We start from the raw sequence: 15,586 nt of genomic DNA, 5'->3' as shown, positions 1-15,586 counted from the left end.
GAGGAGGGACCGCAGGTGGTAATTAAAAACGAGCTGGGCAAATGGGAACAGGGCTGGAGGCTGATGCTCATGGGCAGAGGGTACGCAGCTGTCAAAAAGGATGGCAAAATCATGTGGTGTCCACTTAAGTCAATCAAGCCCGACCTTCATAACAAGCAGAATGAGACTGACTAGAATTGCGAGTTTCTGTTTACAGGACATGCTGGTGGGACGTCCTCGTGACGCGTACATCCCCATTCCAGAGGAAAGAGACAGACCACCAAGCCGCCAGGCAGTGCCCAAGAGACCTGCACGGGTGAGACCCAAGCATCAACGGTGTTTCTGTGTGATTTTGCTGTTGGGGCTTGTCGCCAGAGGGCAAGCCAGCCCAGACCACTACCCCCCTCGGCCATTCAGGTGGGTCATGCGACACCTTAGTAACGACAAGGTGCTCAAAGAAATCACCACACTGAACACCCCATCCTTCGTGCTCCGCATTACAGACCTGTTTCCAGGACAACCAAAGGTAGACCCCAATTCCCCACACGCCACACAAATGTACCTATCCGACTGGTGCCCAGACTCAAACCCAGGAAAAGCTACTGCAATCACCCAGGGTGGGGATATTGTGGGCACTGGGGCTGCGAAACCATAGTTACAGATGCCAGGCCGTTGGGGCCTGGGTGGGATCCACAAGAGCCTGACAAATTCTTACAGTTCACCTGGGCACCCAGCAGCTGCAAAAGACCCGTCTTCCTCCAGGGAAGCTTTTATCGAAATCGCCATAAAGTCCCAAAAATTCGGAAATGCACTGGCTACAACATGACGGTCTTGCAGCCAGAACACCCTAGTTGGGCCATAGGCCGAACGTGGACAGTAGTCCTTCAAGGGTCAAAAGAGAGGGTGAATGTGTGAATTATCAGGCTCCAACCGTCGGCACCCCGAGCGGTCGGACCAAACAAAGTGATTAAAAGCGTGCCGAAAGGGAAAAACGCGACCTACCCCAAAACCTTACCCACAGGGGTCAGCAATGTCCCGACTGGCCATGCGGAAGCCTTTCAGATAGACCGCTCAGCCGGGTCAGACTCAGACCCAATCCTTCGTATGTTAGAAGCTACCTTTGTATCCCTGAACAAATCCAACCCTAACCTAACCGACTCCTGCTGGCTTTGTTACGATGTCAAACCCCCCTTTTACGAAGGAGTCACTTTAAACACTCCCTTCAGTTACTCCACAGCCGATGCCCCTCATCAGTGCAGATGGGATAACCCTTGCAAAGGAATCACCCTGAGTCAAGTCACAGGCCGGGGCAGATGCTTTGGCAATGCAACCCTAGCTAGACGGAGAGGCAACGTCTGCACCAAAGTAGTCAAGCTCAATAGGAAAAGCAATAAGTGGGTAGTCCCATCCACATCTGGGATGTGGGTTTGCCAGCGGTCTGGAGTGAGTCCCTGTGTGTCCCTTGCCAAATTCAATGAATCTAACGACTTTTGTGTCCAAGTTCTGATTGTTCCTAGGGTCCTGTACCACTCAGACGAAGAAGTGTACCACCTTTTTGAGGAACCCAGCCGGCTCCACAAAATAGAAATAATAACAGGTGTAACTATCGCGATGTTGCTTGGTTTAGGAGCAGCAGGAACGGCCACGGGTGTCTCAGCCATAGCGACCCAACACCAAGGACTGTCCCAGCTGCAAACGACCATCGATGAGGACCTGCAAAGGATCGAGAAATCCATTTCCTTTCTAGAGAAGTCAGTCTCCTCACTCTCAGAAGTGGTCTTGCAGAACAGATGAGGACTGGACCTCCTGTTCACGCAGCAAGGAGGCCTGTGTGCCACCTTGAAAGAGGAGTGCTGCTTCTACGCGGGCCACACGGGAGTTGTTAGAGACTTGTGAAGGTCCGCCCGAAATGAACGGGTGATGAATGATTTTTGGGTGCAAAAATAACCAACATAGGCACAGGGGTTTTGCAGTAACAAATCAACAAGATGCAATTTATTGATGGTAACCACAGCTAAATATGCGTTAGGTTAGAGGATCTGGGGAAGAGAAAGGTAGGACAAGAGGAAAAGGGAGGAAAGAAAGTTAGGGAATGGGGTATAGCTACCAAGACGTGATGCCTTCGGGGTCCCGCCACCGATGCTTGCTGGTACACATCTTGGGGAGATTCTCAGAGAGGCAGTCGAACCGAACCCCAGATATACTGTTCTTGGTTGGGGGAAGGGTGGCGGAAATTAGGTTTCCATGGAGGGGAAAAGGATAGATTATTCCATTGTTTTCATGGCCGAATGCTCCCAGGTACGTTTACTCTGGGCAGGTTCTCCCCCTTCCCTGAGTTGGGAGGGGGTACAGTCCCAGTCTCTGGAAGGAGGTGGCCAGGGGGGTGCCATGGGGGTGCCAATAGGGTGCCAGTAGGGTGCCAGAGGGGTTCTTGGTTCTTTGATGAGGGAATTCGCATCTCAGTTGGTCCGTCACGGTGGTTGAAGACAGGCAAGAGGGGTCTTCTCTTGGAGGGGGGGGGAGCCACCCCAGAGCTCAGTCCAGCCAGGCCTGAAGTTTGGAAGAAAGTCCAGTTCCATTGTTCAGAACAGGGCAGCATGCCCCTTCGAGTACAGCATGGCATGTTCTGCAGACACCATCTGTCAACACACTAAATATGCATGAGACTTTCCCAACTGGCTCAACAGTTTTTAACCCTTCGGTGGTCCTTTTCTCATGACAATTGTGAGGCAAAAACTGAAGGATTTCCGGATGGACTTCCACAAGACTCCATGGCGGAACTCCGAAACAGACTGGGTCAGGGACAGAAAGACAGGGAAGCCCAACAGGGTTGGTTCGAGTCCTGGTTCAATCAATCACCATGGCTAACCACTCTGATTTCTACCTTAATAGGTCCATTGGCATTGCTGCTTCTAGCAGTTACCTTCGGACCATGCCTGCTGAACAAGCTGGTCTCATTCGTTCAGGCCCGCCTAGAACGGGCCAACATCCTGTTCATAGCCCGGTGACAATTGCTGTGAATGCAACCAGGGAACACTGCAAGGCACAAGTCCTAAACTTGTCTGGCAAAAACTTACGCAGGTTTACCAAACCCCTTTCCCTTGTCGAACTACAACCTTCTACCTCATTTCAGTGCCTATGTATATGACTACCTCATTCATTTGTGAAAAAGGGGGGGAGAGATGTGGTAGATAGGGACAGGCGGTTGGAGGATCTTGCGATGTAACACAGAGGCAGGACCCCTTGTTCCCCTAAGATAAGAAATTACCCTAGAATTGTAGCCTCCCTAAACCGTAGTGCCAGTAACTTTCCATTCCACACCCAGTAACTTTCCACTCCCTACTAACCATAGATAGTAAAGGCAGACCCCCTCTGACGTAGAGAACCCCTTAGACTATAAAATCCCACGAGATGAGATAATAAATGCCTTTTGACTGTCCACCACACTGGTGTCTGCATGCTTCATTGGCCCGAGCGACCCTGGAGAGTTTTTGGTCGCCGTGCTGTTCCTCAGAACCAGGTCGCCTTGCCTTGTATCAGAAGGCAACACCTGGGCACTGCCAGGGATCCAGGGGCAGCCACAGCCTCTCTGGCCACCCTGTGCCAGGGCCTGCCCACCCTCACAGTCAGGAATTTCTTCCCAATATCGCATCCAATCCTGCCCTCTGGCAGTGGGAGCCATTCCCTGTGTCCTGTCCCTCCATCCCTTGTCCCCAGTCCCTCCAGCTCTCCTGGAGCCCCTTTAGACCCTGGATGGGGCTCTGAGGTGTCCCCGGAGCCTTCTCCTCTCCATGTGAGCACCCCCAGCTCTCCCAGCCATCCTCAAACCTCTTTATGGGTTTGTTCACATCTCATTTCTGCTCAGAACATTTTAGGACGCATGTGTCCTAAAAAACACAATGCAGAGTCTAAAACTTCCCATCCCTCACTGGTAACTGACAGCAATTCTCAGGTCACCCTGAGTTTGAAGTCCTCCCTGCTGTGCATCCACCAAAAATACTTGGCAATCTGCAGGAGCAGCAGGTGTCTTGCTGTGTGGGGAGTAAGAACAGGGAATTAAGGTGTGATTCCAGCCAACATTCTAATGGGATGGACAAGGAGACCTATGTGCAGTGTTTGAACAAAGGATGCTCTGAAATATGCACAGTGGCCTTGAGAGTCCACATGAAACAACTGAGGGCCCATGAACTGATTCCCAAAGGTGGAAGTGGGGAAGACACAATCTAAGGAAAGAACATTTAACCTTTGAGAAGTCTGAAATATTGCAACAGAGCAAAGCACTTTTTGTTCCACTACAGTCACACAGCAGCTTACAACAAAGCAGTACAAAGCTAAAACATGCACATCAAAAAATATGTGAAGTACATGGATCTATTTAAGCCTGATTTGAAATTTTCAGTCTCATTTCCCACTCAAGTGCCTCTTATTTCTGCTACTTTGCATAAAACAAACCAAATTCATTTACATAGCAGGCTATGATTTTCCTCGTTTATTTTGATTGTCCCAAGCAACCTGCACTGGTGTTAAATATCAGTCATTTAGACGAGGCAGATGAGCTCAGCCACATGTGACTCCTCACAAGCATCAGTATAAATTACCAGGAACAGCAACAGCAGCTATTTTCTTCTTCCCACATCTCTGCTGTCCATGCTCAGAGCAAAGGCACAAGGAAAAAAACCCAATAAATTGAATAAAACTTTTGAAGTTCCACAGACATCTTACATCCCTCCAGAACTCTCCATCCTGGGAAGTAATCAATATGAAATTGTTTATAAGCCTGAACAGCCTGGTCTATGTGGATATAAAATAATTCAGGGATTATTTTATATCCATTCACTCTCATTCACCCATTCTCCTGCCATACCTGGAAAGAGAAAATTTCTTTTCACTCCCATGACCAGCCTAACCAACAAGTAACACAGAAGGAATTATGCTTTGTTACCTATTTTCAGGGCTTGAAAAAGAAGCTTGTGTCCTTTGTAGCTTCTCCCCTGCCATCAGAATAAAACCCATTTCACCTTCCTTGCTTTTGAGGAGCTTCCACTGGTACTCCACAGGGCCCTCATGAACAGCCTTGATATTTCCACTTACCTTTCCTCTTTTTCCCAAGTTTTCAAACTGAATGTCCCCGAAGGCATCAGTAGGAAGCTCCTTGGTGTGCTTCTTGTAGTTCCATTTCTCAGTAGTGTTAACCTGGGTGCCCTCTATGTGCTGATTTTCAGGGTATCCATATTTACATAATTTACCCCTGAAAGAAGAGGGAATAGACATCCCTGAGGAACCCTGTGCACAGAAAAGTGAGCTCTGCCAACAAGGAAAGCAGCAGGTGTAGCTACACAACCAGTTGTGTGTGGGACTATACTGGGATTTAGCACCTGACAAAGCAGAGCAGCACCTGACCCTGCTTCCTCCCCCCAAACCTGCTTCTGCCCAGCACTGGGAGGTGGAACCCAGCTCAGGAACCAGGCTGTGCTGAGGAGTTTCTTCCCCTCTTTGTGCCCTTAACCACACAGGACAAGTCCACTGCATCTCCTCTTCCAGGTGACAAGTGACAGGACAAGAGGAAAAAGCTTCAAGTTGTGCCAGGGGAGGTTCAGATTGGATATCAGGGGGGAAAAAAAATTGCATGGAAAGGGGTGTCAGGCATTGGTACAGGCTGCCCATGGTTGTGGTGTAGCCACCATCCCTAGAAGTATTCCAAAATCACATGGACAGGGCACTCAAAGGCATGCTTTAGTGGTGGTGCTGGGCTGACTTGATTTTGAAGGTTCTCTCCACAGCTCACATTCCTGCCTCCATACAGGACATGGAGAAAAGGGAACTGCTTGTCTCCTTTAGAAAAGTTCCTTTTACTCTGCTGTACCTTGCAAAGAAACCAGCTTACCTTAAAAATATCTAGACAAAAATAACCCAGCAAGTCCTGTAATCCTCTCCTAGAGGGCTTGCAGGAAGAGAAGCTGATGAGAACGAGCTCCTCCATCCGTTGTTGGTGCCTTGCCAGACATCCCATTTTTGGTGGCAGAGGAGGACCCTGAGTGAGACTTTCTGAAATGAGACTAATTTCCCTCCCAGCTTCAGAGAAGAGTGGTGTCAGAGAGCCCTCAGAGCTCAATATCAGGATTTCTGCAGCTGTATTAGTTTTATCACGCTTCTCCTGAGACAAAAAAACCACCCCAAAACCACAAAGCAGCATCATGGTCCTCAAAGCAGCACTGCACTTGTACCTGTGCCTGAAAATGGAGCCAGCTTAATACCCTGTCTAAAGAGAACATCAGCCTGAGCAAAACTTCGTGGTTTGTGCACAAAATTTGTGATTTGGGTTTAAAAGGAAAATTTAAATTATGCAAACCTCTGATGCATACACCTTGTAATACACCAATATCAGTGCTGCATCCTTCAAGCATCCCATTGCCCCAGGTATGCTTCAAATAGGGAATTTGATATTAAACCCTGTGACAGAGCTGCTGGAAGATGAGATCCCTAGTTTTGTATCAAGTTACTTGTGGAGTAACTCTAACAAGGAGACTGAGGTGAGATTGCACTGCTAGATCCAGGCTCTGAACAAAAAACCCCAAAACTTTTCTCCCTGCCTTTGCAGACAGAAATCCCCTCATGTACCAGCCCCCCATTCTTGAAAAACAAGAGAAAAATATCTCCTTACATGGACTTGGTGTCTTTTGTAAAAAAGACACATACTCTCTTCTTAAAGTTTTCTTGGATGAAGTTGGCCAAATCCTGGAAGATAAATTTTATAAATTTATTTCTGATAACTCACAAAACAGAAGAGACCTCAGTAACAGAACAGTCAGTGTAAACACAAAGATACTGCTTAAAACACTATGGCAAACATTCTTCCCAATGGTAAGAAGAAAAAATAAAGATAAAAAAAGAGAACACTGGAATGTTCTTTAGGGTAGGGGCTGTTTTAATTCAACACACACCCCAGCAGGAGTCCAGAACAACTTCAAGTCCTCCTTTATGGGAGCTCAGTGGAATGTGAAGTCTCTCTAGCTTGTTTAACCATTAACTCTGCTATTAACCTTGAAATTCCCCAGAGAAGCTTTCACACTCGGGGGATGCAAATTCATCCCTCATCTGCCTCTTCGAGCTAAGAAAGCAAAGAGAAATTCTCACGTGCTGATGAAGTGTTGGGGGTTTTTTGTTTGCTTTTAAGTACAGCTTAGATTCACAGAGCAAGATTTCACCTGGGACACCAAGGGAAGACAGGCAGCCATAGTTCAGCTGTTTGACACAGCACTTGTGGTTAAACAGCAGGTAGAAGAAGTTATTCCAAGCAGAAAAAAACATTACAAGCATTATATCCAAAACAAGGGAAATGTAAGGGAACGCATTCAACCAGTAAAAGTCACAACCGTGCAAGGCCAAAAAAATAAAAGGAAGCACTTGCTGAAGTCCTAAGAATCGGCCATTAGGGCGTTCTGCAACTTCATTAGGAGCAGGGAATCTGCCACACAATTGCTGGAGTCAGCAATCTTTCAGGCATGAAAGGATGTTTAACAGAACTATATGTTGGCTGCCTTGGCCATCAAGCTGGGCTGGTTCTTTACACAGACAAATTTGTCTCTTGCTGCAATGTGGGACACGGTTTAAAACCAGAAGTGATGGAGAAAGCACAATGAAGAGCTACAATGCTCAAAAGGAAGGCAATAAACCCTCAGGGTTTCACCGTGTCAGCTGCTGCTTGAGGGTCACTGGTTAGGAAAGTGTCTCCACAAAGGGGAAAGTGACAAATCCATCACATCCTGCCCTGACCTGAGCGAATTCACCACTGTGGCCCCTCCCAAGACAGCAGAGTGTCCCAGGTACTCACAGCATCGCTGCAAGCCACGTCTATGCTGCGAGACATGCTGGAATAGAGGAGCCTGGAGCTCTCAAAATTGCCATTCCTTTGGTGTCTCATGCTGCCCATGGAAGCCTGGAAAAGCAGGGTAGAGGGAGAGATGGAGGAGAACCAGACAACAGTAAGGGCACTTTGCGCCCTAGCAAGGCAAGGAAGAGGTTGTTTGAATCCAGCAAAAAGAATTAGGAAGGAGATTATTCCTAAAGTGTGAAACAAAAATTCAGAAAAAAATTTATATTATTTCATACCACAAAAAGACTTTCTTTTATCTTTCCCCTCCCCAAAGTGAACATCCTTTGAGAAAGGAACATACTTTAAGTGCCATGCCATTAAATCCATTCCCATATTTTAACTCTTTTGTCTTTGATAAGAAAGCTCAGGCTTGTATATATGAACAGTCCTTAATTTGCAAATTAAAGGGGATATTAGGAAGAAACACTTCAGGCACAGAGGAAAAAGTGCACTGTTAACGCAGTTGGCCCAGCAGGACCCCAGGAGCTTGGAGGAGCAGCACCCACCACTGATCCCACTCCTGGAACAAGGGCAGTCAATGTGCAAACCAAAGAGCAAGTGGATTTAAAGGATATTGGATCCAAAATTTAGGAAGTGAGCTGTAGAAGCAAACACATTTCAATTGCCCTCCAAAGCAGATCTCTGTGTTGAAGTCACTGTCTTTGAAGGAGCATCACTGCACTTACAGCAAAACAGAGAACAAAATAATATTTATTCTAATACAAATATTTCAATTCCCTTTGTGCTACTCTGTGAATAATATTGGAAAAGTTCTTTTCCTGAAAGAAAAGCTGTCAGCAAGTGAACATGGGGAGCTCAGAGCCTACTTGTGCTTCCATCACTGTTTTCTCTCCTGTCTGTGTGCTCTGGGTTTGCCCCTGGGGTAACACTGCCAACTGCATGGCACACAAAGCACCCCTCCCAGGAACAGCATCACTGAAGCATCACCCTGTAAATACAGAGCTCCTGAGAGCCAAGAACCAGCAAGTGTGAACATTTCCTTGGGGCACTCAACACAGGAGCAATGGCACAGGCAGTGGGAAGCTACAGCTTCAGTAAACAGAATTGATGGGATGTGATGTGAGCAAGCCCCCAAAGCAGTAAGAAATAGCAACTTTCCACAAAGACACAAATATTCATGTGTTATGATTATTTAAAAAATCCTTTGAAAAACATTTTATGCTGAGGGGGAGCATGACTGACTCAGTGTTGTTCACTGTGCATGGCAGAAGCCCTCAGCTGCTTCCCCCCAAATTCTGCAGCATGCCCAGGGATCTGTGCCACACTATCACTGATAAGTGATGGAAGAGCACAGGAAAAAAGCCCTCCTCCTCCTTCCCAGCTCCTGCACAGAACAGGAATGATTTCAACTCAAGAAAAGGAAAAAAAGGCTGGAAAGTGAATGGCTGGAAGGCTGGGCCCAGAAAGGAGGGAACAGAATTAAATCCAGCTGGTGGCCAGTCACCAGTGGGGTTCCCCAGGGCTCAGTACTGGGCCCAGCTCTGTTAAGTATTTTTATCTTTACCAGGGATGTGGCTGAGGGGATGGAGGGCACCCTCAGGAAGCTGCAGACACAGAATTGGTGGGATGTGGATCTGCTGGGGGGCAGGAGGCTGTGCAGAGGGATCCATGGGCCCAGGGTCAGCAAGGCCAAGGGCCAGCTCCTTGTGAGCCTGTGTGGCCACAGTGCCGGCAGCGCCAGTGGCAGGGAGCTGTGCCGCTGGGGCCGTGACAGTCTCTGTGTTCACAGGCATGGCCGGGTTTCCATGATGAAGAGGCAGCAGGAAGAGCTCCAGGATCGCAGTCAGGGTGAGTGAGGGCAGTGGCCTGGCCAGGCAAGCTGCAATGCCTGAGCAGGGAGCTGCAATCCCTGTCCCGGCTGCAGTGGGCTTCACACCCTGTGTTGATGAGGGGTGGTGTGGGCAGAGCACACAGAGATTTCAGGGACATGGGTGGAATTCCTGGCCCACAACTTGCTGCTGATCCTGTTGGCAACACCTCTCTCTTGGCCATGGCAAGAGTTGCGTGGGGTGGCCCTGGCAGGATGGTCTCCTCAGGTCACTGCAGATCCAGGCTCTGACCATGGCTCTCTTGTTCTCTGTTCCAGGCCTTGAATCCCCAAAGAACAATGCCAGCCCATCCTGCTCTAACATTGAAAGTCATGCTAAATTAGCCCTAAGACCTGAAGAAATAGGGTCCTTTTCTGGATCCGGTGAACCAGTGTCCCAAGAATAGCACCAGGAGGCACTGAAGAGGACATCATCTCCCATTGCCACTGCAGCTCTAGGCACAGTTGATGACTGGCGCAGCTGAGCCTTTGGGCAGCTTGCATGGCTTCAGCCCTCTCCCTGCCTGTAGATAGCTCCCTCCCTCCAGCCCTCAGATGTCGAAGGAAGGGGACCACGACACCAGTTGGTTCATCATGGCCCCTCAGGTCTGGTCCGGTCCCGGTCCCTCAGGTCCTTCTGGTCCAGTTTATTGAAGAAAGTATCAAACACTTATACAGCAAATAATAAGCTTATGAATATTCTTTAAGCCAAGCAATCTATTGGTTAAACTATAGCATTAACTCATCCTCATTCCTTAGGGGTTACATCTCTCTTTTCTCATGTCTCTTTCACTGTTTGTTATTATACTACAGCTAGTCCCAAGGACACACTATCTACACAAGTGCAAGACTTGGAATTAGCCATGGTTTTGTACTTTTCCATTTTCTAGCAGCTAAATTCCCAACACTCAGACTCTGCCCATCCACTTTTTTTCTTGACATTCTCCCTCCCTTTTGACAGCTCCATCTCACCAGCACTCTGACTATGCCCCTTCCTGTGTTTTTCTTCCACTCTTCCTTTTGACAGCTCCATATCTTAAGCCCTCAGACCCTACCTGTTGGAGAAGATGAAACAGGAAAGCCTTATAAATATGATTGACTAGCAAAACATTTTGTGAATATAGAAACTATAAGCGAGATTGAAATGAACGCAAGCTTTAAGATCCCTTAGTTACTAAACAATGAGAAAACAATAGTGTAGCCACTGAAAGTAATCCGCTTTTGATGAAACAATAGCCTCTACTTGCAGACAAATCCAAGGGTCGGAGCAGACCCTACTAGCTTAGCTGAAGGAGTCCAAAGAGTACCTTTTAAAGTTTAAAATGTAAAACAGTATAGTAATGTAGTAATTCTTACAAGCTCTATGTAAATGCTTTAAGATTTGTATATTGTACTTGATTAGTTAGTGAGAATTAGAATATTCAACACAGGAGAAGATTTATTGTCTTGTAACAAGAACCTGGCTCTCTTGCCCTTTTGCTCTCTTACCCTTTTACACTCTTTCTCTCTCATTCTCTCTACCCCTCTCTTCTCTGGGGCCTGCTCCGAGCTGCAGCTGGCAGCTCCCAGCAGAGCTCTACACTCACGCCGTTTGCAGTAAACCACTAGTTCCACGACCTAGCTTCAAAAATCTCTGTCCGTCTGATTTGCGGAGAAAGGAAGAAACCTCACAACTTTGTAAAAGTTGTAAAGCCCGGTATGCTTTTATTACAACGCGCTGGACGCAAGCCTCCCCAAAAGGCATGCGTACCTCCGAAGACTTAGAGTCTTCTTTTTATCCCCCTTCCAAATGCATATGCATACAGTTTCACAATAAGTTCATACATATTCATTCCGCGTGACATTTATCACCAGTTCTTCTTTATCAAAGGAATTTCTAGGTCAGGGGCAAATTGGCCTCGTGGACTTTTCTGTTTTTCTTTCTCTGTCTCCTTGTTGTCTCTGGAATGTGGCCTCTCCTTCAGCTTTGGCTCCACAGACTCCCTCACCTCTTCCAGACACTTCACCTAATTCAGGATGGATCCCTACTCTGTCTCATTCCCCCCTTTCCTAGGAAATAAGTAAATTCTTTTACTTAAGGAAAACCTCCACGACAATAAGTGTCTTTTAACGCTTCACCACGTACGTTTGACAAAGAGGTTAGTACAGCTATTCGTTGTAGCATTCTACAGTTCCAAATTAACAATATAATAGATAATCCTAAGCTTATCCCAACAAATATTAGTAAAACTACAATAGGGTGGCACAACTTATTAAAGATTCCATTTGCAGTTGGTGACCACCCAAAGATCACATCCCACCAGTGATGATCCATATTTTGTCTTATTCTTTGTAGAACCCTGGTTATCTCCTTTGTAACATGTTGGACAGTAATTAAGGTTTTCTTCCCACTCTCTTGGATTTCCTTCAGGATTTCCAATAGGTCTTGGTGCTTAATTAATTGTTTCACTAATGTAAGGTTCATCCCAATAGGGGTAGGTAGTAGTCTGTGATACATTGTGTAATTAGCTTGAATCAGCTGGTGGGATGTCACTGGGGCCAAGTACGAAAAATCACACCCAATAATCTTAACAAAACTACAAATACAGAAGTTAGAATGATTTCTACTAAACAGAATAACATCATTGCTATCGATTTTTACTGCAGCACAGGCAGTCCTCAGACACACACACCCTTTTCCAGTATATACAAGCACAGTTTTCTGGTCAGTGACTGGATGAATTTCAAAGTGGCAAATACTCTGTTCAGTGTCCAGACACACATCCTGGGCATTAGCAGTATTGCTTTCACAAATGAATCCCATCTGTTCTCTAGTAATGCAGGATTCTAAGTTTACTGTCTGCCACTTTTCATTCATCTTTTCGTGCCCACACTCGATGTTCTGAAGGACAGAGTATTGTTTTTTCATGGTTTAATCCTAGGGCAATGATGGGATGGATAACATAAACAGTGGCATTACATATGGTAAGCAAAAAGGCAGTGGCCACATTAGAAACAAGATCATAGGTGAAATTCACCATAGTCCACCAGGATTGAAACTTCCTTTCAAAATCAATTGCATTATCCCACACAATCTTCTGAATTTCAGCTGGAAAATTACCTTCACCCCCTTCGCGTATGATCAGAGCTGCAGTAGCCTGCATCCATAACTGTGCTTGTATACAACTGAAAGCTAAAGACACATTATCTTGAACTGTACAAAGTGCTTCTACCATTGGCTTGTGGTCTTGGTCCCCGGCCGTTTCCCACTTTGACAGTACTTTTGAAATCTGTCACTGGCTAGTTCCTAATGCCAATAGAGATGACTGTAAGGGTTGCCTCAATTTTGTTAGGCTACCTGCTGCAGTGGCCAGTTTATTCATCAGTATCTCTGAATCAATTCCATTTAAAACTCCTAATCCTGTCCCGAATATGCCAGTTAGATCCTTTCTCGTTCTGCTCCTGAGGTATGCCTGTTTTTGTAGCCATGTTGTCCAGCCCTCAAAGGAAGTTTTTAGGAAGGAGGAGCAGGCTAGTTGGATTTTTGAGATGTTAATTTGCATTATCAGCTCCACACGTTTGAGAAATCATTCTGGATTGAATAATAGTTGTTGCTCACCCACATTCCTTACTACATAGGGCCCCATTGCATACACCTCAGGTTCAAGTTTGGGTTCAGTCTGAACTATTTGAGTCTTGGTGTGGGCTGTGTAGGGTCCTGCTGTGGTAAAAGGTGTAGTGTCTATTTTGAATTTAAATGACAGCCTGATATCTTCCTGTGCCCAAAGGCAAGTTATTTCTACAGACTGTATTAAGGTGAAATTACACCAGCAGTCTGATTCATTTAGGCTATCACAGATTTCCTGGTGTTCATATACACCAGGAGAGGTTGAGAATGTCATGGTTTGAGCCTGGCACAAAGCCAGTGCCCCCCATGAAAATGCCCTCACCCTGGTGTCTGCTGTGAGATGTGACCAGGCTAAAGCCTGTTTTGCTTATTCCTGGTCACATCTCACAGCAGACACCAGGGTGAGGGCATTTTCATGGGGGGCACTGGCTTTGTGCCAGGCTCAAACCATGACAGACACTAATTTCATTTAGTCTCACATAAGCCGTCCCATTTATCATCAGGCACCCTACTTTGATTTCTTCTCCTCTAATCCCTTGAAGTGTCCACAGTTTCTGTTCCTGCCATTCCTGCTTCTCAAATACCTGATCTCCATGAATTACCACAGTGGATAGGTTTAAATCCTTTACCTCAGAAGGTTTTCCCATGGATCCAGTATACTGATTAAATGCCTGGGACCAAGGCCATTCAGCATTGCTCTGAATAAAGGTACTCTCAAGTTCTAAAACTTCAGTTATGATTACACACAAAACGATTCTACAAACTAAAATATGAGCTACTCCCGACCGCAATATACTCATTTTGCCCGAGTAAGTTTTAGCCTCAGTTCATTGTCTCCTGGCGTCACTCCTCAAAGGGTTTCTGGGCCTTGTTCACCCGAGAGTGATGGATCCAGGCATTCTGCTCCTTGATTTTGATTGCAGTGAAGGTGGTGAGAAGCACTTGGAACAGTCCCTCCCACTGTGGTTCCAAAGTCTTTTCTGTAAGAGACTTAACATATACATAATCTCCAGGTTGTATGTTATGTACTGGTCCATCTAACTCCCTGCTCCGAGTTCCAGCCACATGTTTCTCATTTTCTCTGAGCTGTTTGCTTAAGGCCACCATGTAGGTGGCTAGTGTTACCTCTCCAATGAGGGTGGACATTCCCTTTTGTATTACATATGGTCTTCCATAGAGTATTTCAAAAGGGCTCAACTTTTCTTTAGCTCGAGGTTTAGTTCGAATTTGCAATAGTGCTAGTGGAAGAGCTTGGGGCCAGGGAAGATTAATTTCCTGCCCCAGTGTTATGATTTGCTGCTTAATCAAATGATTCATTTTCTCCACCTGGCCGCTTGATTGGGGGCGGTATGGGGTGTGAAGTGTCCGGTTTTCGGCTGTTTGAAGGGCCTGGAAAGGCCCGGAGTGGCCTTGGGGCAGCCTGCGTATCAAAGGACGAGAAGAGGCTTCAGTTCTTCTTTCGGTTTTTATGTTTATTAAATGTTTATCTAAAAGATTTTCTTTCGGCCCGACAGAGGTCTGCTCAGCAGCCAGCCATGAGCACACTGTGTAGCCCTCCAGACAGTCACCTATCTTTATACCCATGGTTACGTGTACAATATTTATCATTTTTCCCCAATCCTTTTTATTTTTATTGTCCGGTGCACTTTCAGTAACGACCAATCCCAAAGTGCCACCATCATCACAGAAGATGGAGGAGAAGAAGAAGAAGAAGAAGGACAGGACACGCCCCAATTCCTCCATCTTACTTCTCTAAACCCCCCTGTACAGCAATCTTAAACCCTGTGTCTCACCCTCTAATTAACTAATCCCTTCACCATTCACCCCGGTGAAGTCCTCCTATCCTCATACAGGTGTCGTCTCCCGTGTAGGATCAAAGTCCAGACACTTCTGGCAACATTCCAGGACTCCCGAGCCCCCCAAGGGTGGTCTCGGTGGCTCGGCACCTCAGTCCTGAGGTGCTGAGATCCCACAAGTGGAAGAGCTTGGGGCCAGGGAAGATTAATTTCCTGCCCCAGTGTTATGATTTGCTGCTTAATCAAACGATTCATTTTCTCCACCTGGCCGCTTGATTGGGGGCGGTATGGGGTGTGAAGTTTCCAGTCTATGCCCAGGTGGCTGCTAATCTATTGCACTATTTTGGAAATGAAATGTGATCCTCTATCCGAGGATATTGTGGCTGGAACTCCGAAGCGTGGTATTATTTCTTGTAATAATACTCTGGTCACTTCTCAAGCTTTGACAGTTCTGGTGGGAGTGCTTCTGGCCACCCTGAAAATGTATCTGTCAATACCAGCAA

At 46.5% G+C, this 15,586-nt stretch overlaps 1 protein-coding gene across 4 annotated transcripts in view; it reads right to left on the bottom strand.

The window, feature by feature from the left end:
• Positions 1 to 1,847: 1,847 nt before the first annotated feature.
• Positions 1,848 to 15,586, bottom strand: part of LOC141726981 (transient receptor potential cation channel subfamily M member 8-like) — a 49,612-nt gene continuing 35,873 nt past the window's right edge. Inside the window, exons 3-6 of one of the 4 annotated variants that reach the window (XM_074532143.1) lie at positions 7,811 to 7,915; positions 6,641 to 6,714; positions 5,071 to 5,227; positions 1,848 to 2,771 (exon numbers count right to left, since the gene is read on the bottom strand). In XM_074532143.1, coding sequence (XP_074388244.1) covers positions 2,670 to 2,771; positions 5,071 to 5,227; positions 6,641 to 6,714; positions 7,811 to 7,915 — 438 coding nt within the window. In that variant the 3' untranslated portion in view covers positions 1,848 to 2,669. The remainder of the gene's footprint in view (positions 2,772 to 5,070; positions 5,228 to 6,640; positions 6,715 to 7,810; positions 7,916 to 15,586) is intronic. The other 3 variants (XM_074532142.1, XM_074532144.1, XM_074532145.1) reach the window with 3 other exon arrangements.

Source organism: Zonotrichia albicollis, chromosome W (assembly GCF_047830755.1).
Source record: "Zonotrichia albicollis isolate bZonAlb1 chromosome W, bZonAlb1.hap1, whole genome shotgun sequence".
Classification (NCBI taxonomy): Eukaryota; Metazoa; Chordata; class Aves; order Passeriformes; family Passerellidae; genus Zonotrichia; species Zonotrichia albicollis.
This window is presented reverse-complemented; position numbering and strand designations above follow the sequence as displayed.